This window comes from Argopecten irradians, chromosome 7 (assembly GCF_041381155.1).
Source record: "Argopecten irradians isolate NY chromosome 7, Ai_NY, whole genome shotgun sequence".
NCBI classification, from domain to species: domain Eukaryota; kingdom Metazoa; phylum Mollusca; class Bivalvia; order Pectinida; family Pectinidae; genus Argopecten; species Argopecten irradians.
In genome coordinates, this window is record NC_091140.1 from 18,407,294 (window position 1) to 18,433,368 (window position 26,075).

General features: G+C 34.5%; 1 protein-coding gene across 1 annotated transcript in view; it reads left to right on the top strand.

The window, feature by feature from the left end:
- Nucleotides 1-26,075, top strand: part of LOC138327760 (neurobeachin-like) — a 294,526-nt gene that overhangs the window by 18,890 nt on the left and 249,561 nt on the right. Inside the window, 29 exon segments of the mRNA XM_069274103.1 lie at nucleotides 1,371-1,497; nucleotides 6,644-6,744; nucleotides 7,119-7,214; nucleotides 7,424-7,545; nucleotides 7,747-7,873; nucleotides 8,064-8,183; nucleotides 8,391-8,423; nucleotides 8,426-8,539; nucleotides 8,765-8,821; nucleotides 9,103-9,243; nucleotides 9,640-9,702; nucleotides 9,928-10,004; nucleotides 10,362-10,470; nucleotides 10,821-10,973; nucleotides 11,345-11,513; nucleotides 12,040-12,182; nucleotides 12,696-12,793; nucleotides 13,131-13,223; nucleotides 14,369-14,477; nucleotides 14,816-14,897; nucleotides 15,211-15,334; nucleotides 15,711-15,903; nucleotides 16,326-16,990; nucleotides 17,487-17,640; nucleotides 17,985-18,165; nucleotides 18,420-18,580; nucleotides 19,022-19,283; nucleotides 20,087-20,590; nucleotides 24,217-24,399. Of these exon segments, the coding sequence (XP_069130204.1) occupies nucleotides 1,371-1,497; nucleotides 6,644-6,744; nucleotides 7,119-7,214; nucleotides 7,424-7,545; nucleotides 7,747-7,873; nucleotides 8,064-8,183; nucleotides 8,391-8,423; nucleotides 8,426-8,539; nucleotides 8,765-8,821; nucleotides 9,103-9,243; nucleotides 9,640-9,702; nucleotides 9,928-10,004; nucleotides 10,362-10,470; nucleotides 10,821-10,973; nucleotides 11,345-11,513; nucleotides 12,040-12,182; nucleotides 12,696-12,793; nucleotides 13,131-13,223; nucleotides 14,369-14,477; nucleotides 14,816-14,897; nucleotides 15,211-15,334; nucleotides 15,711-15,903; nucleotides 16,326-16,990; nucleotides 17,487-17,640; nucleotides 17,985-18,165; nucleotides 18,420-18,580; nucleotides 19,022-19,283; nucleotides 20,087-20,590; nucleotides 24,217-24,399 (4,561 nt within the window).

Genomic DNA, 26,075 nt, shown 5'->3' on the forward strand with positions numbered 1-26,075 from the left:
TGAAAAAGTATGCGGTCACTTGCCCGATCGAGTGTGTTACTCGCTTTCTCCAGGCTCTCCTACTTTAAATAAGACTCTTCGCTTATCCTGGCCATCGAAGGTAATTTGTATAAGTTATATAACTTCACAATTGATGTCAAATAGATAAAGTTTACATTTAATGAAAAGTTTTGTCAAATGAGGTTTGACAGTTCTTTTGGCATGATTAACTACATTTTGCTTTTTAATGAGGTTGCTTTACCAGAGTTAACTATGAAAAGAGTTTTTGAATTTTTATTTGAACTGCAACGGTTTAATTGAATTTCTTTTTCTTTATTTTCCTATTTTTTATAGATCAATATCGTCTATATACATAGATGCCATAGTTGCATGCCGAGCATGAAATGCTTTTGCTGAAGCTGCAAATTGTGGCCATAAAAATTAGTGAGAAAAATGAAAAAATCAATACACCACATTAACAAGGGCCCTCTGACACTGCATATAAATACTACAGGCATGCAGAGCTGAGATTGATACAAAAATCAAAAGGTCAGCGGGATTTGACCCGTAAACGGCTGGTGGAACATGAGTCACCATTTTACTACTATTTCTGAATTTATTGACGATTCTCTCCAGCTGCATCTGTTGATGTGATTATTTTTCTCCAGTGACCAGCATTGTGACATGTTGAACTTTTAACATGTGAACCAGTAGTAAAATGCTTTAACGAGGTGTTAATGCGATTGGAATTGGTTATCTCAAAAGCTTCTACATTATAATGCAGCAAATGGATTGTTTATGGTTGAGATTTGAATAAAAATGTAAAACAAATGTAAAATTGATGATCTTGTCCATGGTTTATGAGAAGGTTAAATGATATAGATGATGATGAAGATGATGGCCTTTACTGATTTATATATGCCAATTTCCATACTATTAATGTAGAATTTTACGTGAGGGGAAGACTTAAGCATATGGCACGGAGGTGTACATTATTTTAAGTGTTAATATTTTTCTTGCATAATATTGGGTGTAAATATGGAACTATGTTGAAAAAGTTAACAGATGTATTTATTGGGGGAAAAAATAGCGAAATATTTACCTTATAATATGCAAATCATGAAATTACACTTTCACGATTATATATCCACAGTATTGTGTTCCATTTCCATTAAATCATAAAGACAACTTTTGATGCTTTGAGTATAAATAAAATAACATGTTTGTGGTTCATGTTTTTTTGGAAGCCAGACATTAGCTTGTTTTGAAAAAAATATCTCTGTTTTACGAAAGTAGAATTCCTTTTCCTTTCTCAGACATATAGAAATTGATAATAAAAATATTTATGTAGGTCCTGTTTTCAAAACGAGCTTTCAATATGTGTGTTACAGGCAGAAATATGGAGTGTTTTTACAGCCATTTTGAAGAAGAGTCGTCGGAATCTACAGGCGTGTACAGAAGTTGGTTTGATAGAACATGCCCTCAACCTATTGAAGGACACAGAAGATGTTATAGCCGGTAAGTGATCTTTGTAAAACCCAGGTGGACCCCTAAGTCTAGTTAATGAAGTCTGACATTATATAATGTACAAGTAGCTACTTGTAGTGATCCTTGTAAAACCCAGGTGGACCCCTAAGTCTAGTTAATGAAGTCTGACATTATATAATGTACAAGTAGCTACTTGTAGTGATCCTTGTAAAACCCAGGTGGACCCCTAAGTCTAGTTAATGAAGTCTGACATTATACAATGTACAAGTAGCTACATGTAGTGATCCTTGTAAAACCCAGGTGGACCCCTAAGTCTAGTTAATGAAGTCTGACATTATATAATGTACAAGTAGCTACATGTAGTGATCCTTGTAAAACCCAGGTGAACCCCTAAGTCTAGTTAATGAAGTCTGACATTATATAATGTACAAGTAGCTACATGTAGTGATCTTTGTAAAACCCAGGTGGACCCCTAAGTCTAGTTAATGAAGTCTGACATTATATAATGTACAAGTAGCTACATGTAGTGATCCTTGTAAAACCCAGGTGGACCCCTAAGTCTAGTTAATGAAGTCTGACATTATATAATGTACAAGTAGCTACATGTAGTGATCTTTGTAAAACCCAGGTGGACCCCTAAGTCTAGTTAATGAAGTCTGACATTATATAATGTACAAGTAGCTACATGTAGTGATCCTTGTAAAACCCAGGTGGACCCCTAAGTCTAGTTAATGAAGTCTGACATTATATAATGTACAAGTAGCTACATGTAGTGATCCTTGTAAAACCCAGGTGGACCCCTAAGTCTAGTTAATGAAGTCTGACATTATATAATGTACAAGTAGCTACATGTAGTGATCCTTGTAAAACCCAGGTGGACCCCTAAGTCTAGTTAATGTAGTCTGACATTATATAATGTACAAGTAGCTACATGTAGTGATCTTTGTAAAACCCAGGTGGACCCCTAAGTCTAGTTAATGAAGTCTGACATTATATAATGTACAAGTAGCTACATGTAGTGATCCTTGTAAAACCCAGGTGGACCCCTAAGTCTAGTTAATGAAGTCTGACATTATATAATGTACAAGTAGCTACATGTAGTGATCCTTTGTAAAACCCAGGTGGACCCCTAAGTCTAGTTAATGAAGTCTGACATTATATAATGTACAAGTAGCTACATGTAGTGATCTTTGTAAAACCCAGGTGGACCCCTAAGTCTAGTTAATGAAGTCTGACATTATATAATGTACAAGTAGCTACATGTAGTGATCTTTGTAAAACCCAGGTGGACCCCTAAGTCTAGTTAATGAAGTCTGACATTATATAATGTACAAGTAGCTACATGTAGTGATTTTGTTAAAACCCAGGTGGACCCCTAAGTCTAGTTAATGAAGTCTGACATTATATAATGTACAAGTAGCTACATGTAGTGATCTTTGTAAAACCCAGGTGGACCCCTAAGTCTAGTTAATGAAGTCTGACATTATATAATGTACAAGTAGCTACATGTAGTGATCTTTGTAAAACCCAGGTGGACCCCTAAGTCTAGTTAATGAAGTCTGACATTATATAATGTACAAGTAGCTACATGTAGTGATTTTGTAAAACCCAGGTGGACCCCTAAGTCTAGTTAATGAAGTCTGACATTATATAAATGTACAAGTAGCTACATGTAGTGATCCTTGTAAAACCCAGGTGGACCCCTAAGTCTAGTTAATGAAGTCTGACATTATATAATGTACAAGTAGCTACATGTAGTGATCCTTGTAAAACCCAGGTGGACCCCTAAGTCTAGTTAATGAAGTCTGACATTATATAATGTACAAGTAGCTACATGTAGTAATCCTTGTAAAACCCAGGTGGACCCCTAAGTCTAGTTAATGTAGTCTGACATTATATAATGTACAAGTAGCTACATGTAGTGATCTTTGTAAAACCCAGGTGGACCCCTAAGTCTAGTTAATGAAGTCTGACATTATATAATGTACAAGTAGCTACATGTAGTGATCCTTGTAAAACCCAGGTGGACCCCTAAGTCTAGTTAATGAAGTCTGACATTATATAATGTACAAGTAGCTACATGTAGTGATCTTTGTAAAACCCAGGTGGACCCCTAAGTCTAGTTAATGAAGTCTGACATTATATAATGTACAAGTAGCTACATGTAGTGATCCTTGTAAAACCCAGGTGGACCCCTAAGTCTAGTTAATGAAGTCTGACATTATATAATGTACAAGTAGCTACATGTAGTGATCCTTGTAAAACAAAGTTATCTGCTCTAAGTCTAGTTAATGAAGTCTGACATTATACAATGTACAAGTAGCTACATGTAGTGATCCTTGTAAAACCCAGGTGGACCCCTAAGTCTAGTTAATGAAGTCTGACATTATATAATGTACAAGTAGCTACATGTAGTGATCCTTGTAAAACCCAGGTGAACCCCTAAGTCTAGTTAATATAGTCTGACATTATATAATGTACAAGTAGCTACATGTAGTGATCCTTGTAAAACCCAGGTGGACCCCTAAGTCTAGTTAATGTAGTCTGACATTATATAATGTACAAGTAGCTACATGTAGTGATCCTTGTAAAACCCAGGTGGACCCCTAAGTCTAGTTAATGAAGTCTGACATTATATAATGTACAAGTAGCTACATGTAGTGATCTTTGTAAAACCCAGGTGGACCCCTAAGTCTAGTTAATGAAGTCTGACATTATATAATGTACAAGTAGCTACATGTAGTGATCCTTGTAAAACCCAGGTGGACCCCTAAGTCTAGTTAATGAAGTTAATATAGTCTGACATTATATAATGTAAAAGTAGCTACATGTAGTGATCCTTGTAAAACCCAGGTGGACCCCTAAGTCTAGTTAATGAAGTCTGACATTATATAATGTACAAGTAGCTACATGTAGTGATCCTTGTAAAACCCAGGTGGACCCCTAAGTCTAGTTAATGAAGTCTGACATTATATAATGTACAAGTAGCTACATGTAGTGATCCTTGTAAAACCCAGGTGGACCCCTAAGTCTAGTTAATGAAGTCTGACATTATACAATGTACAAGTAGCTACATGTAGTGATCCTTTGTAAAACCCAGGTGGACCCCTAAGTCTAGTTAATGAAGTCTGACATTATACAATGTACAAGTAGCTACATGTAGTGATCCTTGTAAAACCCAGGTGGACCCCTAAGTCTAGTTAATGAAGTCTGACATTATATAATGTACAAGTAGCTACATGTAGTGATCCTTGTAAAACCCAGGTGGACCCCTAAGTCTAGTTAATGAAGTCTGACATTATATAATGTACAAGTAGCTACATGTAGTGATCCTTGTAAAACCCAGGTGAACCCCTAAGTCTAGTTAATGAAGTCTGACATTATATAATGTACAAGTAGCTACATGTAGTGATCCTTGTAAAACAAAGTTGACCCCTCTTGTCTAGTTAAGTAGTCTTGACATAATATAATGTACAAGTACTGATAAGTGATCCTTGAAAACCCAGGTTTTTCTGGCAAAAACATGTGATATCTGTACTGATAAACTACATTTGATCTGAAGATGAATAACTTAATGACCCTCATCTTTATACAGATCTGAATTAAAGGGGGGTAGGTATTTGAAACCCTATCCATATTGTAAATATTCCTAATTATTCATATTTTGTTCAAATGATTTGTTTTCATATTGCCAATAACTTTACTTGCATACCATATTTATTTTATGGAATAAATATATTTTAATCTCTCAATAGCAAATCATTTGATCTTATTATCTTCGTTAAAGTCATATATCATGCCTTATGCTCCTAATGTGGAGTGGTAAATCTGTAGTGTACTCTAAGGACCAAGAGGAAGTGAAATGTAATCACTTCAGAGCGTGACTTTGGTGAATTTGAGAAACACTATAAGGCTTTTGAAAGTGAAATGTTTGTAATTTATTGTCACAGTTTCTTATCATGCACATATATAGTATTAAACTAAAAAAACACCCCATCCCTATTCGTACTCATTACACACATCCATCAACTTCTGTAAAAAAAGAAATTAAATTTTGTTCAATTAGAACATTTACGTTACAGTACCATGGTACAAAATAATGCAATTTTTTTTTTAAATTTTCTTTCTATTGCTTTATTCTATTAAAGTCTTTTCTGTTAAGACATTAGTTTTATCTAAGGAAAGAATTCCCTATAGACATATTAAAATGAGAGCTAATTATACAAGGTGATTCATTCATTCTTCTCATACAGAAACCATTACTGACTATTAATTATAGGTGACTTGAGGTTACTGTAGGCCTTTATAATTGTTGAAATCATCCACACTTTTCTCAAAGGACCAATCTTGTTTTAACGTCGTAAATATTATACATTCATATTTGTGTAGTATCTTCTTGATACTTCTCTTCAGTAGAGAGAAATGTTTCAACATGAGGGATCGACTTGCTCTCCTATCAAAAATTTACATTTTGATATACTCATTCACCCTGTGATTTCACAATGGACTTTTTTAGTCATTGATTTAGAAGAGTCTAAATGTGTTTTTAGGGATGAATAAGTTAATGTAGATCAAGAGGGATCATTTTTGCCCCCACCAATTGAGGTAGGAAGGGGGTGTGTTGTACATATGTTGCTTATGTCTTTCTGACAGCGTCATGTCCGTCAAGCTAAAGGACATCCTATCCTGTCCTGTCCTATTTTATCATTTTATTTGTCAGAAAATCAGTAGTCTATCTAGAATATGGTCTTATGATTGGCACATTCCTTTAATTTGATTTTATGAAATAATAAAATAATTTCTTTCAGCCCTAAGTAATACAATGAATTTTTTAAAGCCTACTGATCTCTTTTAGATTAAGATTTTTAAAAATGTATGGCTTTTATTTGTATAAATCAAACAGGATTATTGTGCCATTGAAATTGAATCTTGATATTATTAATTTTGTTTGTCATTTGTCAAAAATTATTCTAGACATTTGGACTAACATCACATTGCCATTGGGTCTTTCATTGAAGCTTTTATTTGTTCTAACTTTTGACAATACCATAGGGTTTAAGACTTTTTCATAAGGCATCTTTTTCATGACATTTTGATGTTTGATATTTGGATGTTTGATATTTCATGATATTTGGATGTTTGATATTTAATGATATTTGGATGTATGATATTTCAGATTTAATGGTAGAAATGCTGGGAGTTCTAGCTACCTACAGTATCACAGTCAGAGAACTAAAGATGCTTTTCAGTCTACTCAAGGCCACAGATGGCAAGTGGGTCAGTATCCATAGTAACCTCAACACTTCATATGGCTGTGTTCGTTATTAAGCTCAAAATCATCAATCAGTTTTATAGGAAATACAAATCATTATATGTTTCTTAAAGATATATTTTCTTTAAAAAGGTTAAATTCAAATAATTAAGTGACATAAAAGATTTTTAAAAATCCTGTCAAAAGACTGACTATTTGCTGAGACAAAACGAAAAATAAGCAAAGTAATGATTGGTAGTAATTACTTTAAAAGTTTACATTACAAGATGTACTGTTAAAGTTACAAAAAATGTTCTATTCATTACAAAGTTACAAAATATGTCCTATTCATTTCCAATTGTAATAGATCTATGTTAATTTATACTGGTGTTTTGTTTAGCCTCAACATTCAGTGAAGCTATTGTCTGTCCTAAACCTGATGCCCCGACGGGACGGCCCGGATGAGTTCTTCAGCTTCCCTGGTAAAATAGGATCTGTAAGTTTCAATTTTGATTTGAAATTTCATCTCAATTCCAGACTTCTTTTTTGTATACATAAATTGGCAAGCTAGAGAACTAGAAGCTCATATTGCTAAACCTCACACTTGTAGAACTGTATTTTGCCCAAATCAGCGTACGTGTTATTCTTTTGCAATGTTAATGACATACATTTCAAAATTAATATGATTTCTTTATGTCTTTTTAGCACATTAGTCTGCCCCCAATTAAAACATGGCCGTACCAAAATGGTTGGACATTCTCGTGTTGGTTACGACTCGACCCAGTCACCGGAGTTACAGTAGAGAGGGAGCGCCCATACCTCTACTGGTGAGAGTGTAGTATTGTATATTTCTACTGTGCAGGCTATAGCAGACCCAGATCCACTTGTATAAAATTTCTTGAAGACTGAGATCTCTCAATTCTTTTAGACAAACAAAACATTTTATGATACATTTTATTCCTTATCTTTTAGATTTTTTTATGCAAGTCAAGCATGGTACTCAGTTTAAAATATTTAACTCCTTCCAGCTTTAGAACCAATAAAGGCGTTGGATACTCAGCCAACTTCCTTGGAAACTCTCTGGTGTTGACCGCCATGAAAGTCAAAGGAAAGGGTTTCCAGCACTGTGTCAAACACGAGTTCCAACCACGAAAGGTCAGTTACCATAACAACCTAAAGGAAAACTTGATTTAAAATTAGAAAAGACTTTTTATTTTGTTAAAGAAAGGGTCAAAGTTTTATCCCAGAGAGGCAAGCAATTTGATCGACATCTTTAATTTACATCGTAGATCTATAATAATATATATATATATATATAACATAGTTATCTCCCTTGCCTCCACAGTGGTACATGGTGACACTGGTGTATGTATACAATCGTTGGAGTAAGTCAGAACTACGATGTTACGTTGATGGCAAACTTGTCTCCCATACAGAGATGTCTTGGCTTGTCAACACCAGTGATGTAAGTATTCTCTCATCACAGTAAGTACTTGTTTTATGGAATCAAAATAATGACTTCATGTGATTTTCTGCAGTAGTAGCGTTCTGTGGTATTTTGCAAAGGAAACACAGTTAGCCCAAACAAATATGAAAGTGAAAAACTCTGGCCCAAAAAGCTCATGTTATGTTATCACATTGACTTGAACACATGTTGAACTTGTCTTTTCAGCCATTTGACAAGTGTTTCCTAGGAGCCAGTTCAGAGAGGTCGAAGCTGACCACATGTTCTGCGGTCAGATGTCCAGTGTGTACCTGTTTAGTGAGTCCCTGTCTCCCCAACAGATTGGAGCCATCTACCAGTTAGGGCCAAACTACAAGGTTAGTACAAATGTAGCTATGAATAACCTAAATTATTCTTCATCTTACTGGTTCTGGTACTGTAAATATCATGCAGTATTGAGGTTGTTGAACCTTTTCTCCAGATTTGTTTGGAGTTGAGGTTCGTTCTACCTCCACATTCATTGAAAAGTAATTTCACATTATTACTAATTTCTGCCAATCACAAAACTATGAAATACAATATTGGTATGTTTTGTTTTACAGGGTCAGTTTAGATTTGAGAATGAGAGTGGATTGACTGGAACTAATATTAACAAAAAGGTAGGTTTATGAATGATATGGACATCTTTGAATTAAAGCTTCCTGTTAATTTGTAATTATATGATTCTCTAAAGATTATTTATTTTGTAAGTAACATGATAGATGTCTTAAAACAAACTGAAATCACTATCTTTAGATTGCTGTAATTTTAAGCTTGTCACTTGAACCGAGGGTTTTCTTATGGAATCACGCCCATATCTATGTTGGTGACTTCCCTAACAGCTCTTGTTTCTATGACCTGATGAATGCCTTCCATAATGAAGTTTCTATCTCCTTTGTAGCTGGTGTACGATGGCAAACTTACCAACAGTATCATGTTTATGTACAACCCGATGGCCTGTGATAGTCAGCTGTGTCTGGAATCCTCTCCCAAGGGCAACCCCTCCTTCTTCGTACACGTACAGCACGCCCTCATGTCACAGGTTAGTCTATATCATCAACACCAGAAAGTTTTTTGTTTTGTTAGAGTTATCTATCCTTGGAAACAAATATTGGTGTGTTATTTTATTTTCTCAAAAAACAACTGATAACCATGTATAATGTAAAGCATCTGTATTTCTAATGTGAAATTTCTCCTGCACTAAGGAAAAAATCTTTTGTTGGTTGGTAAATTAAATTGAGTTAAAACTACTGTATATGATTTGTTGGAAGTGTTTAGGTTAACTTTACTACTGATACCTGTTACTTCATATTGTATAGAGTAAATAAAAATTCTTGACATCATCATAATAGGACACATCGTACAAGGAATGTTATCATGTATTTCAATGCACAATTATCACTTAAGCTTTGAGTATGCTACCCATGTATTGTTTTAGGATGTGAAAGCTGTGATTACCCAGTCCATCCACAGCACGCTCCATTCCCTCGGTGGTGTACAGGTAAGAACTGTATTTAACACCTCGTCAGAGTTGATCAATTTTAAAAAAAATTACATTAATTTGTATTTAAATTCATAAAATCAAATATTAAAACAGCTTTTTAAGGAATCTCTTAACCCCAGGGCAGTACAAATCTAAGGGAATGTTCAGAAGCTTTGATATGTATTATTACACACCATATATCTTTTGTAATAATATCTGTTTACACATACTTTTTTCTTGTAGGTGTTTTTCCCATTATTTGGACAATTAGACTTCCCTGTAGATAAGGGTGAAAAATCAGCTGTGGATCATACTATATGGTAATTATATAAGAGATAAAATTACTTACAGGCTTTGGTAAATTATGGTAATTTTTGAAACTTTGCAAGTTGAATTTGTAAATATCTAAAATCTTTTTCAAAAATCAAATATCAAAGCACTTCGTGCAAGTATAGTAGAATTAATTTTTTATCTCCTTGATAGAAGGGAACCATATTGTATAATTAGAACAGGTTCCACATGCTCTAAGTCAGGTTATTTTTGGTCATTAAAACATGACCTAAGGTTACAGTTTAACAAGTATGGAAGACACAAGCTGTTTTCAATACCTTTGTTTTGTTGCATTACAAACTTAGCTAACGAGAATTTGACTTAACATTACTTGTGTTTATCTATAGTGCGAACCTGATGAGTATTTTGCTGAACCTGTTGGAGAGTTCGGTGACCATACAACAACAGATGTTACAGAACAAGGGCTTCCTGGTCATAGGTTATCTCCTCGAGAAGGTACAGTATTTATATAACTCACAATACTGATGGTAGCAATAATAGTAGTTCTAGCATGTGCTTACCATGAAAAGTATATAAAGAATGTAATGTTTTATAAGGAAATTAGAAATTAATGTGAAAATAACACTTATAATGCTTGAAGAGAATGTCCAATATTTTTGTGCCATGATAAGTAGTCTTAAATTTTACACAAGATTTTTACAATAATTATTTTTTTTCAACCAAGCAACCAGCTTCCTTTATTTTCCAAAAAATACTTAAGCTAAACAGACCACTACTGTTACATAAAATAACTCAATATGTCTTCATAACAGTATTAGTAAAGCATTTATTGTGACTCTATGCAGGCTTCTCGGATGCATGTGACACCTGCTGTTCTCGAGACCTTCCTCGCCCTCACACAATACCTTGTAGATCTGCCCACTGGCAGTATGCTACTCAAACATCTATTTGACCACATACTGTTTAACCCAGCGCTGTGGATACACGCCTCTGTAGAGGTAAGTTAACAACATATAGACTAAAAGCTTTGATTTATGGCATGTGTTCTTATTGAGGTTGATACAAAGACAATTTGGATGCAAAAATGCTCCATATGTGTATCCTGTTGTATTAATGGAGCAGGGGCGAAAAGGGGAAAATCACAAATATCACCCATTAAGCAAATAATTAAACATCCAAAATTGCAAAATTCTCATACAGAAATATCAGGATTAATTTTAATATTAAATCAAATTAATCTAAAAGCCATAAACAATTAAACAAGGTCAAAAGATGATCTTTAGAAAAAATAGATAGAAAAGAAAAAATAAATGAAAGAGGATTAATCAATATGTATTAAATGTTACTTATCTTTTGAACATTTGTACAGGTACAGACCAAACTCTACTGTTACTTGGCGACAGATTTCATCAGTAATGCTCAGATTTACAATAACATTCGACGTGTGAGTGCAGTCCTACAGACCATGCACACACTCAAGTTTTACTACTGGGTGGTCAACCCCAAGGATCGGAGCGGCATCACACCTAAGGGCACAGGTCAGTGGTCAAATGTGTACAGTGTATCATCTGTCTTTACAAAAGTAAAGTGGAAAGTATTCTGCATTTGCATATAACAGATTTATCTACCCTTGTGGGTAGGTGTTGGTTGTGAGGTCATGTGTTTGCGACTGTAATATAATACTTTTCATAGAAAATGTTTCACTCACAATATAATGACATCACTATGGATACCTACACACAAGGGAGGTTACTCTGTAACGTACAAAGATTAAATGGTATGACAAGGAACTTACAATAACACAATGAACCATTGCAGTTCTCATTGATTTGTGTCACCCTTGTGAAAATGTGTTTTAATATAGACTATAATGGCAACCATAGCAATTCAAAATAGTCCACTGACAGATACCTTAGATTAAACTTATATAACTCAAAAAAATTTCAGCCTGGGCCAAATTTTAAACTATATATTCAAGTATGCTTAACTTGAATAACTTGTAGTTTTACTAAGGTCCCATGGAAGTTTAACTGTATGCTGAATATACTGAATTACCTGTTACAGATGGCCCCCGACCTACCTATGATGAGATCATTAAGCTGCGCTCCTTTATGCTGCTGTACATCAAACAACTGTTACTGAAGGGACAGGGTGTCCAGGAGGACGAGCTACAGAGTATCCTCAACTACCTGTCAACACTTCACGAGGTACAAACAAACTTTTCCCAATAAGATATGGAGTTAATTTTTAGGCGGTCTCTATGGCACTTGTCCTCTCTAATATTGAGTAGTTAAACTAAAAATTGAATGGAGAAAAAAAATACAGAGAAAAGAACAAAGCAAAAAGCGACAAAATCAGAAATAAAAATCAACAAAAGTATTCATAGAATTTCTGGGATTTCTTTGATGATTTTCATTTGATTTCTGAATAGATAATACATTTTTAACTGGCCTTCAGGAAACAGTTGATAAATGAAAGATATAGACTTTTAATGGTTGCACTATTGTGACTTTGCATATTGTATAGTTAGTTGTTGTTTTAGGAACGTATGGATTTTTATGTCATTAATTTGCATGTGAAAAATTATGTCAGTTTCTGAAAAACAAACACAGGGGAGATATGTAATTATCTACAAGCAAAATGCAAGAACCAAATGCTATGCTGATAGTCTTTGTTTACCTGGACAGCATGTGATATAATTAGACTTTTTACACCTGTAGGATGATAACCTTATGGACGTGCTCCAACTGACCGTATCACTGATGGCAGAACATCCTGCCTCTATGGTGCCATCCTTTGACAAGAAAAACGGTATCAGGTAAGTGTTGTAGGAACATAAAACAAACATTCTCAACAATTCGTAACATTGGATAACATAAAATTATATATAACAACTAAAAGCTGGTAAACATTGCAGGATGTCTTATACCACACAATAAAATTATGGAGTGAAAGCATAGGCTGTTACACTTATATCTTACATTTATCAGATCTGAAGATTTAGATACAACAATGTTATACAAGGCCATTAGGAAATCTAATCTAATCGGACATAAATATCTTATGCTTAGTGAGAAAATTTTGATATTGTGCATTTAGTTAATTTAGTTATAGTGTTGAATATACATGTATTAAAATATATTTGTTTATTTCAGAACTGTTTTTAAGCTGCTGGCTTCAAACTCTGAACCATTACAAATTCAGGCCCTCAAACTTCTTGGCTTTTTCCTGATGAGAGCTACACACAAGTAAGTACGAACTTCTTTAGGTATGGCATGAGATAAATACAAGCAGAACATGTTGATAATATACCAAAACAGTACCACAAAACTTAACTACCTTCAAGCTTATGTCATCTTATGAGATTCACAAATACATCTACCTTTACTTGATATAAACATTAATAGCTGCTTTCATAGAGAAGTTTCACACCCTCAAGATACTTCTGTAGTTCTGCAATATACAGAGTTGTGTCCCCTTGTTGTCAAGTGAGATCTATTGATTTGTTTACAGGATTTTGTCATGCTCTTCTTTGTTTTTGAATTAAATGTAATACAAAGACAATAAAAACAGAAATCATGATTGAATATGTTGACAATATCATTTATCTTGTGACGATGTAAATATGTGTTGTTGTTATTACAGATCAGGACTTATGTCACGGCATTACCAAAAACTAGAAAAACATGTAAACAAACAGTATGGCCACATTTACATTACACCACATCACTTTAACTGTCTCTGTCTGCCATCATCTCCAATTTTTTCTTCATATTTCCCTGTCTTTCCTCCTCCTCTTTTTTCTTCATCTTTTTCTATTTTTTCTTTTTCTGTACATCCTCATTCCTAATCTTTATTTCCTCATCTTAATACGTAGTATTTTCTTGCTTTGGTCTTTTGCCATTCTATATTTCTGCCTCTCTTTTACATATATTACAAACCAATATTCTCTTTCATTAAATTACAATACAATAACATAACAATAACAATTACACCTGAAAAACTTGAAAATATTTTCTTTGTCTTTTAACATGCATGACTATTCCTTAATTCATAAAACATAACCAACACAAACATATAAAAAAAATCACAGACACATAAAAATCAAACAAATATATAAAAAAAATAGAAATGTCATCATTACATTTTGAACTACAGCAAACATCTTTTTCACCTTCACTTAATACCATGATTAGTGTTTTAACCAGAATATTCATTTCAATACAATATCTCTTTTGTTTGTACAATATCACCTAAACAAGACCTGCCAAACATGTCTTTCTGGTTTTGTGTTTGATGCTTCATGCTATTAATTAGTGAAACAGTGATATATATGTAGCCTTATATCCTAAATTGTGGTCCTAATAGCCATCTGACATATCTGTGTTTACAGGAGAAAAGCTGACTGTATGGGCCCTCACAACCTCTTCTCTCTGATCGGAGAACGACTGATGCTGAATGAACAGAGCATCACACTGCCAGTGTATAATGTTTTGTTTGAAGTAAGTACATCTGTTTCCTTTTACAAGCATGTCTGAAATTTATTTCCCATTGCCGATTTTCCTACTTTCTTCTGTACAATTTAAGAAGTATTTTCAATTTCCATGGATTATGTTTTGTTGTCTATCACTCTGTCTCTGTCTGTAGAATTGTCTGTTTCACTTCTAATTCAGTGAATTATGACATGTATAGCATTAGTCATGTCCATGCATCCATTTGAAATCACTCTTCTCCAAATTCTATGGTAACAGTAAGGAGACGCGTGTCAGTTGTATTATTCTGTATATCCAACAAGAATACCTATTATACTCATTATAACATTTTGCCTATCTGTTGTTAGTTGCTGACGGAGCGTTTGTCAGGGGATAGTGTAATGGAGAAGCATGTGGAGCCAGAGTCTTACTTCAGGATAGAAAATTCAGGTAAGTGTTCATCAGCACTGGAATTAAGAGAATATACAATGAGATAAAACAATCTTGTTTTTGATTTTGATCTGTAACTCAAGTTTTCTTGTAACCCATTTGGATTTCATTTTTGCACATTACAGAGTTATCTGCCCTTGTCGGGTAGGTATACATACCAATTGCAACATTGATTGCTTAAAACCCACATGGTTTTTTCTGGAAAATTTGGCGTTAACTTGTACTGGGAAACACATGGAAGTGCAAATGCTGAATAAAAGACTTCTCTTACAATTTTATAATTTAAGATGTATTTTCAATTTCTTTGTTCCAGCAATACTGAAGGTGGTAGCCACCATGATTCGCCAATCTAAACCTACGGCAGAGGTTGCAGAGGTCAAAAAGACATTTCTATCAGATCTGACAATTCTGTGTAACAACAATCGGGAGAATAGAAGGTAAAGTAGAATAATAATATGTGTTTGTATTTAGTCCAAGTCCTAGTTTAATTTGAGAAATTTTAGTTTTGAGCAAAACGATGCCTAATAATTAGAAGTCAATTAATTACTGGGATAGGTAGCCACTGTTTCTATGTATTCAAGATAGGTAGGCTATGTATTGAGGTATTTCAGAGGGTTTTCTCCAGTGATTAAATAATCTATTCTATTGTAACGCCACAAAACAAACTGGGTCTTGAACCATATGTATAAACATTTGGCCGCCAAAGAATTTCATTTAACCAGTTTGCCTTTCCGTCATCGTTAGGTTATTCAGAAACAAGATTGAGTGGTCTTGGTTTTAAATGACTAACATTGTGATATCTTTGTCCTATAGGACTGTCCTACAAATGTCAGTATGGCAGGACTGGCTATTCTCTTTGTCCTATATCTACTCTCGGAACGACGAGGAGAAGAAAGTCACAGACATGGTCATGGCTTTGTTCCGGATGCTGCTGCACCACGCCATCAAATATGAGTACGGTGGCTGGAGAGTGTGGATTGACACACTAGCCATACTACATTCTAAAGTGAGTATGATGACTACATCCTTCAGCACTTGAATTGTCCGAGAAATAAAACTGAAGATAAAAAAATGTACGACAACAAGTTTACATGATAACGAGGTCATGAGGTATGTAAATCGGGGTGTCAGCCGAATCTATTATTGATTTGATCTACTTGTAGACTTCATCATTATACAAGAAATAATCTTTATTGAGGCAATTTCCATAGAAATTGTGTCATTAAATATATTGATAAGAGATTTAAATGATATGTTTGTGCTGTGGTCATTTAATGTGACCTGAGCGTACAAAATGGAGAAGAAAATAGTATAGCTTTGTCTGTTACATGCTTACAAAAAGTTATCTCTTCAAAAAATATAGAAAGGATGTTGTCTTTAGCACATGTTACCAACATATCTGTTACAAGCTTAATTTGACATTTTCAGGTTGCATATGAAGATTTTAAAATTCACATGTCTAAGATGTACAGACAGTATGACCAACAGCGAGTGGACGATGTTGATCCACAGGAGAGACAGAATTACCCAATCAGTACCATCTCTGGAATATCTGACTCCACCCTTCAGGATCAGCAAGAATCAATCAAAAGCTCTGTCCGGATAAAAGAAGTTGAAAATTCAACTAGTGATGAAACAAAACCAGAACCTAAATCATTACAAAATGGTGAGGTTGACGATCAAAAGGAGAATGAAGAAAAGAAGGATGAGAAGTCAGAAGCTGATGGGAAGGCATCAGAAGATACAAAGGATGATGGGAAGGCTGCAGAAAATACACAGGATGATGGGAGAGAATCAGACAAGAAGGAGACTGCAGAAGGAGATGCTGCAGCTAGTCACAAATCAGATGAGACTCAGGAAGAGAAAAAGAGTGAGATACCAAGGGAGATAACTAATACTGGAGTGAGGAGAAACCCATCTAGGGCTCAGTCCTTCAGAGGCAGCATGGAATCCCATGGTAACCGACATGTGTTTAGTCCTGGTCCCCGGGCCCCACCCTTCAGGATTCCTGAGTTCAGGTGGTCAGGACTGCACCAGAAACTTCTTTCTGATCTCCTGTTCTCTGTAGAAACTGATCTTCAGGTTTGGAAAAGGTAAGACCAGTAGCAATCTGTTTATGCTGAGGTTGAGAACAGGTTGTGGATAATATGGTTTAGTATTTCAGGTGAAAGATTTATAATAAGCAGATGCTTATTATTTTTAGTCTGCTGATAATGGATGATACAATTAACATATTTTTAGTTCATATCTTATACTTTAGATTTGCCAATTGAAAAACAATTAAAGCCTGAAGAAACTCACAGTAATATTTGTTACCTAATTTTTAAGAATCATTAATTGTACAGGGTATTTTGATAAACAGGTCTCTTTATATTTTGCCCTGCCATGACATTGAATGGGAGGAAGGGGGTTCACATGTCTGTCCCTTCGAGTCCTGTCTCGATTGTTTATGGTAGCAAACATTTATGTCTTACAATTATTTTACAATCTTTTTCTAGTTGTAATTTTGAATGTTAATATAGCATTGTCTTTGATGATTACTGACCAATATATATCTGTAGATTAAAAGAGTATCACCATTCTTTACAGCCACAGTACAAAGACAGTGATAGACTTTGTGAACTCTGGAGACAACCATGTTTACGTTGTCAACGTCACACACATGATTTCACAGCTCGCCGATAATCTCATCACTTCCTGTGGAGGCTTACTTGCCCTGTTAGCCGCGGCCACCTCTCCAAACGTAAGTTTAATGGTCTTCTGTGTACACTACCACTAAACATTCTGTATCATTCTTATCAGTAAAAGTGATGATAGGGAGACAGGACTTAAAATCTTTTATTTGTTTGGCTACAAAGATCTGTGTTGATAACATATAACCAAACAAAAAATATGTGTTTCAAGATTTATACCATGTGGGTCAGGTAATGACCATAGGTTTATGACCATGTTGCTTTGAAGAAGAATGTTAAATATGTTAAATAAAAACACAAACTAAATTAAGAAGCTTAATCCTCTTCCTTACCTTATGTTGTATCTGAAAACAAATTGACCCCACCATTATAAATGTTCTGTGTATATATTCAGGGTGAGATGGAGATATTGGAGCCCACACAAGGCCTCAGTATAGAACAGGCAGTGTCTATCCTACAACGGATCATGAATATGATGGATGTCTTAGTGTTCGCCAGTTCTACTAATTTTGCCGAGCTGGAACAGGAGAAAAATATGCCGTCCGGTGGAATACTTAGACAATGCTTACGTCTTGGTAATTCTTCATACAGTTAATTTGATGCTATGTCAACTTTGGCAGTAAAATATCAGATGTAAACATTTTAGTGAAGCTTATGTTATCTAATTTTAGAATATTTAAAATGCCACAAAGGTAAATTTTAATTAATCATTTTATTAATCTGACTTTTTACTTATTTTCTTATACAACAGCCTCCCAAAACATAAACATGTTCTAACCCTAGCTATTGATATATCTTTGAGCATTACTAAGCTAAATTTCTATTTTAGTATGTACGTCGTCAGTGAGGAACTGCCTAGAATGTCGCCATCGTAACCGGCCCCACTCCCCGCCAGGCAGTCCAACAAGCTCTAGTAGTCGCAGTTCACGTAACATGAACGGTGTGGACCCGATTCAGTCATTGATCATGGCTTCTCACCCCACAGAGCGGGTAAGTTGATCTAAGGCCATAATTATTACAGGTCCATTTGAGTATAGGTCAAACTTAAATTCAGACTATTGCATTATCGCACAAATTACCCTTGTGTCTGTTAGGATCGCTATACTCCAGCTGTCTGGGGTTGTGCAAGGATCTGAAATATCTAGTGTACGTTGGAATCCAGGATAAAATTTGGCAAAGATTGAAAGAAATACTTTTGGATTCATTTATTTGATTAAAAGAGTAGGATTTTAATTCTCATGTTTCATGATCAAGTTACACTTATTTGTAATAAGATGGATTATAAAAATACTGTTTTTAAACACTAAAGAGAGTAGACTACAAACTCACTAATCAGAAGTATAGCAAATTAAAAACAAAAATTGCCAAAAAAGTGATAATTTTTGTGTCTCTTATAAATATGGAATGTTACCATCTGACCTTTGATTTCAGAATATTGTTGAAAACTTGAATGAGCAGACGTCACCTATTAAGGACTATGAGAAGCTACTTCAGGATATGGACATAAATCGTCTGCGAGCTGTAGTATACCGTGACGTCGAGGAAACAAAACAGGCACAGTTCCTCGCCTTGGCTATTGTCTATTTTACATCGGTACTGATGGTGTCAAAATATAGAGACATATTAGAACCACCTACTCCAGCCGCAACCCCGACTACCAACTCACACCGCAAGTCGATCAACTCACCATCAGGTAATTACCCACTGTACTGATATTGCTGACAGAATACTGACTTAAGTCAGTGAGACAAAACCTAACAATAGGCTGAATCATGTAGTTGGTAATCTAGTAAGTGACTAAGTGTATTGACAATTAGGGTATTCTGTCTTCGTATATGACAGAGTTAGCTCCCTTGAGGGTAGGTATTGATTGTTATGTCATTATTTTGTGAGCGCAATTCATGTTGTTTTCTCTGGAGAATGTGAAGTTACGCTCACAAATACATGACGTCACAATCAATACCTAACTGAAAGGGCAGATAAATCTGTAATATGCCAATACAGATATATGGCTATAAACGGCTATAACTTTTTAGCTTTATCATTATCAGGCATGTCACTGCAAAGTGTCAAAATTTGCAATGTTTATAAATTATGTACATTTCCAGCTGTTTACTGGGCACTTTAAATAAAGTTGTTTTTCTCATGCAATTAAACTTTGCAGCTAATGAAAAACAAGAACATAAATTTCAGAGGAAGTGATTCATAGATACACACAATAGAATCATATGAGTTACCATAGTATATAGCACATCTAAAAACAGTTGTCATGGAAAAGCTATAAGGTACTAAAACACTATATAAGCTGTTGCAGAGATAAATTATACAATGTGATTATAATAAATTGTGTTCTTGTGTCATTGAAAATAGATTTTCTGTGGCTCAGTGGCCTGGCCAAGATGATAAGATTTTGTTTGTTTGTTAGCAGTAAGGTGTACTTGTCAGTAAATTGTTTTTTGTGCACATTGTCAGCCTTCCTGTTAAATAATCTTACAGTAACAGCTTCTGATATCCTACAAAACCTCCGACCCCTCCTGATGGAGAGATCGTCCCATACCGACCTTAAATCGTTATACCTGGACCAGAAGATCGTTAAGAACCCAGCAGACACTGCCAAAAGTGGCCATACAAAATCAGGTGACTCCAAATCAGGATCCAAGAGTATTGAGATTATCGCTGACGAAGGTGTGGGAATACTCGCTCATATGTCAGCAGCCATTGTTGAAGATGAATGTCACCTGGTCAAGCAAGCCAATCAGGGCTCAGAGAATGACTCGGCTTGCGAGGCTGACCAAGATGTGAAGACAAGCTCTCAGGGTGACAATCAGAACGAGGAGACTATCTCCGTGACAACCACACAGAGTGACCTAGCCTCAACAACCAATCAGAGCTGTGAGGAAAACGCCTCTTCCAATCAGATGACAGAGTCTGAAGGTCAGTTGGGTTCAACAGATGGCACAGCATCTACAGATGGCACACTGTCTACTGAACAGTCAAAAGGTTTACACCGTTTACTGCTTGCATGTTCACTATATCGTCGCCGTAGTCGTATCAACCTTGTGATTTTACCAACCCCTTGATGTCACTTTAAAAAAAAATTTGTTAATGTACACTGTACATGTACTATGATTTTTAGACTGAATGGATTATTTAAATTGATTTTTTATTATTTGGTATGTGTGTGTGTTTTTTTTTTTTGTTTTTTTTTTAATTTTAATGTTTTTATTTGGTTTTGTCTTGTATACAGCTTGATTTTATTTATAACACTATTTGCTCTTAATGTTCCTCTTAGATGTTTGTCATTGTGTTAATTTTAGGATCTTTTGTTATTTTTTATTACGGTAGTGTAATAATGTCCTTAAGTTTCATAACGTATTACAAGTGTTGAATGAAGTTTTCCAGATGAAAGTTTATTCTGAATTAGAATGCATTTGACCTAAGTTTGTTCTGCCATTATTTACTTATTTATACATCAATATAATATTAAGTAGCATGATGTTATGTCAGGAACTTACCACTATATAGTGTTAAGTAGCATGATTTTATGTCAGGGACTTACCACTATATAGTGTTAAGTAGCAAGATGTTATGTCAGGGACTTACCACTATATAGTGTTAAGTAACACGATGTTATGACATGGACTTACCACTATATAGTGTTAAGTAGCATGATGTCATGTCAGGGACTTACCACTATATAGTGTTAAGTAGCACGATGTTATGTCAGGGACTTACCACTATATAGTGTTAAGTAACACGATGTTATGTCAGGGACTTACCACTATATAGTGTTAAGTAGCATGATGTTATGTCAGGGACTTACCGCTATATAGTGTTAAGTAGCAATATGTTATGTCAGGGACTTACCACTATATAGTGTTAAGTAGCGTGATGTTATGTCAGGGACTTACCACTATATAGTGTTAAGTAGCATGATGTTATGTCAGGGACTTACCACTATATAGTGTTAAGTAGCAAGATGTTATGTCAGGGACTTACCACTATATAGTGTTAAGTAGCAAGATGTCATGTCAGGGACTTACCACTATATAGTGTTAAGTAGCAACCGATGTTATGTCAGGGACTTACCACTATATAGTGTTAAGTAGCAATGATGTTCATGTCAGGGACTTACCACTATATAGTGTTAAGTAGCATGATGTCATGTCAGGGACTTACCACTATATAGTGTTAAGTAGCATGATGTTATGTCAGGGACTTACGCTATATAGTGTTAAGTAGCAGATGTTATGTCAGGGACTTACCACTATATATAGTGTTAAGTAGCAAGATGTTATGTCAGGGACTTACCACTATATAGTGTTAAGTAGCGTGATGTTATGTCAGGGACTTACCACTATATAGTGTTAAGTAGCAAGATGTTATGTCAGGGACTTACCACACTATATAGTGTTAAGTAACACGATGTTATGTCAGGGACTTACCACTATATAGTGTTAAGTAGCAGATGTTATGTCAGGGACTTACCACTATATAGTGTTAAGTAGCATGATGTTATGTCAGGGACTTACCACTATATAGTGTTAAGTAGCATGATGTTATGTCAGGGACTTACCGCTATATAGTGTTAAGTAGCAAGATGTTATGTCAGGGACTTACCACTATATAGTGTTAAGTAGCATGATGTTATGTCAGGGACTTACCACTATATAGTGTTAAGTAGCAAGATGTTATGTCAGGGACTTACCACTATATAGTGTTAAGTAGCAAGATGTTATGTCAGGGACTTATCACACTATATAGTGTTTAAGTAGCAAGATGTTATGTCAGGGACTTACCACTATATAGTGTTAAGTAGCACGATGTTATGTCAGGGACTTACCACTATATAGTGTTAAGTAACACGATGTTATGTCAGGGACTTACCACTATATAGTGTTAAGTAAGCGATGTTATGTCAGGGACTTACCACTATATAGTGTTAAGTAGCAAGATGTTATGTCAGGGACTTACCACTATATAGTGTTAAGTAGCAAGATGTTATGTCAGGGACTTACCACTATATAGTGTTAAGTACAGTGTTATGTCAGGGACTTACCACTATATAGTGTTAAGTAACACGATGTTATGTCAGGGACTTACCACTATATAGTGTTAAGTAGCAAGATGTTATGTCAGGGACTTACCACTATATAGTGTTAAGTAACACGATGTTATGTCAGGACTTACCACTATATAGTGTTAAGTAGCATGATGTTATGTCAGGGACTTACCGCTATATAGTGTTAAGTAACACGATGTTATGTCAGGGACTTACCACTATATAGTGTTAAGTAGCAAGATGTTATGTCAGGGACTTACCACTATATAGTGTTAAGTAGCAAGATGTTATGTCAGGGACTTACCACTATATAGTGTTAAGTAGCATGATGTTATGTCAGGGACTTACCACTATATAGTGTTAAGTAGCATGATGTTATGTCAGGGACTTACCACTATATAGTGTTAAGTAGCAAGATGTTATGTCAGGGACTTACCACTATATAGTGTTAAGTAGCAAGATGTTATGTCAGGGACTTACCACTATATAGTGTTAAGCAGCAAGATGTTATGTTAGGGACTTACCACTATCTGATTGTTATTGTTTTTTAATGCTTTATTACGATACTGTATATTATTTGCCAAATATATCCAGTTTATCTTGTGGGTCAAGAATTTTGTAATTTTCACTTACATAAGGAAATTGAAATGTTGACAAATAAAACTTTTGCATTATGATACATGTATTAATAAAAGAATTCATGTATACAGATGTATATATATAATCTTTGAATTTCTATTTCAAATTTTTTTGACAATATCACTGTCTGTTGGACTTGTGAAAATAAAACATGCACCAAAATAACTGGTTATAAAGCATTGAGTAGACTTGTGTCACTAAAACACATTGACTTTTGGACATATTATGAATATTTTTCCAATAATTTTGGAACACTTTATCAGTAGAATGAATTTTGTCATTTCTAGTTCTTAATCTGTTGCTGATTTACATTATAAAAAGTGTACTGACAGCCATTTCTAGCATATCATGGAAAATACATTTTAAAAGTTTCCATAATTAAATATTAGTGATCGATACTGAAACTAATCCCTGTACATGCATTTACAAACTCTATCATTATCAGCATGTTCACTACAATTTAATTATTATTGTTTTTAGATTGAATGATTCTATTGTATTAGTCAATAATCATTAGTACAATTTATCGACGATAAGTACCACCTTCCGGTGATTATGACATCATTTGATGTGAGTTTCATGACGTCATAATTACAGAAGGTGTGACTAATCGACGGTAAATTGTACTTTACCTACGTCGGTTTGGGATCTCGAAACCTCGGCCGTGTTCTTCTGATTATGATGCTACTAATTTGCAAAAATTATGCCGATCACTTTTGGGATTATAAATTGTGTATGGATACTAATTATCTTGAGTTTTTCATTCAAGAACTTGCCTTGTTTTATATACCATGTAATCTCACATTTTCTTCTTTTCACAGAGAAATAAAAACATTATGATCGATGCTGATATTTTATTTTTGTATTTTTGTTGTGTTTCTTCAAAACTGTTGATGATTAATCTGATTAATTGCTATTTGTGTAGATGATGAACTTGAGAGTGGTGAGGATATGGGGACCAGTGAAGGGGATCTCACACAGGAGATAACAGAGGAGGAAGACCAAGAGGATGAGGAACCCCAAAGGGAGCCCCAACAGAATAACGTAGAGGAGGAACCACGCGAACGAGTGAAAATCAAGGCTGATATCAACATAACTGACTCTACAGGTAAAAATGTGACACAGTTGGGGTTCTCTAAGAGTGTGATCTTAGAAGTGTCTCTCTCTCTGCAAGGGCTTTTGTCCATCTTAACATATAATAGAGTTATCTGCTCATTAGGGTAGGTATCGGTTGCTATGTCATTAGTTTGTGTGATATTTATCCTGTTTTTTTCTCTATCTTACATATGGAATTATGCTTACAACTCATGACATCAAACTTTGATACCTATACCCAAAGAGCAGATAATTCTGTAGTATGTACGAAATTTATTGGGATTTCTAATAAAAAAAATTAATTAAACTTTGTAGATGAGAATACTTTGCTTGTAGAATAATCTGATGTTGCAAGTTCTTAAAGAAAACTGAAATCACTAAACAATATATATAATAATAGCATTGGGCCAAAAAGGAGGGGTCAATGGGTTTAATTAAATTAGAGTAGTGATTAAAAAATATTTGTGATTGATGGTAAGCACATACCTCACAGAATCTAATATCAATGTATTGATATTCATCTAAGAGAGATACCCAATAGTGGCTTCACATTGTGTGTATAAAATCACCATTACAGAAATAAGGGATATAGGTTTTAAGGTTTAACTGTGGAAAACCTTAAAACTAAATGTATCATATAGTTTGGTGTAATTATGAAGAAAATATTACGGAAAATGTGTTTGACTGGTAACATGATTAGAGAAATATGTGGGGATAATTAACATAAACTATATATTATGGTTCCTTTTTTATTTTTTTTTTTTTTTTATTTATTTTGATAAAGGAAAATAAAGATAAAAATATTAGAACGCACAAAGTTTTAGATCAGATTGCTATAATGTAAAAAGAATTAGGTCTCTGCTCTAGACTGTTTTCTATGCTTTAATACCAATATTTGGATTTCTAAAATTTTATTTTAACAATATTTATTGATAGGTATAAAGTAGCATATAAGCATATTGCTATTTCTCATCATAAACTGACTTGATCTGTAGAAAATTTAAGTAATATATTTCTTTTGAAATTTTTTGAAAAAGCTAGTGCTTATCTTTCCATTGTCACAGACATTTCATATCACATTTTTTGGTGGGCGAAAAGATTATAGTAGCATCTTTTGGGATTTTTTGTCAAATTTAATTCACAAGGCATTATGTCTGAAATGACAATTTTTGTAAAATTGTTAATTCTTTTCAAAACTATATTAAAAATTGCATTTTATATTAAAAATCTTTATTTTGTACTTTTGCATTTTTCAGGAATAATTCAAACAAATTGCATTTGTCTCCCTTGTAATTTTTATGAACTGAGTTTTGGGATCATATGCACGGACAATTTGAAGGGGATCTTTACACAGGAGATAATAAAATGTGATTGTTTTTTTATTTTTATTACCAAGAGGATGAGGAACCCCAAAGGGAGCCCCAACAGAATAACGTAGAGGAGGAACCACGCGAACGAGTGAAAATCAAGGCTGATATCAACATAACTGACTCTACAGGTAAAAACGTGACACAGTTGGGGTTCTCTAAGAGTGTGATCTTAGAAGTGTCTCTCTCTCTGCAAGGGCTTTTGTCCATCTTAACATATAATAGAGTTATCTGCTCATTAGGGTAGGTATCGGTTGCTATGTCATTAGTTTGTGTGATATTTATCCTGTTTTTTTCTCTATCTTACATATGGAATTATGCT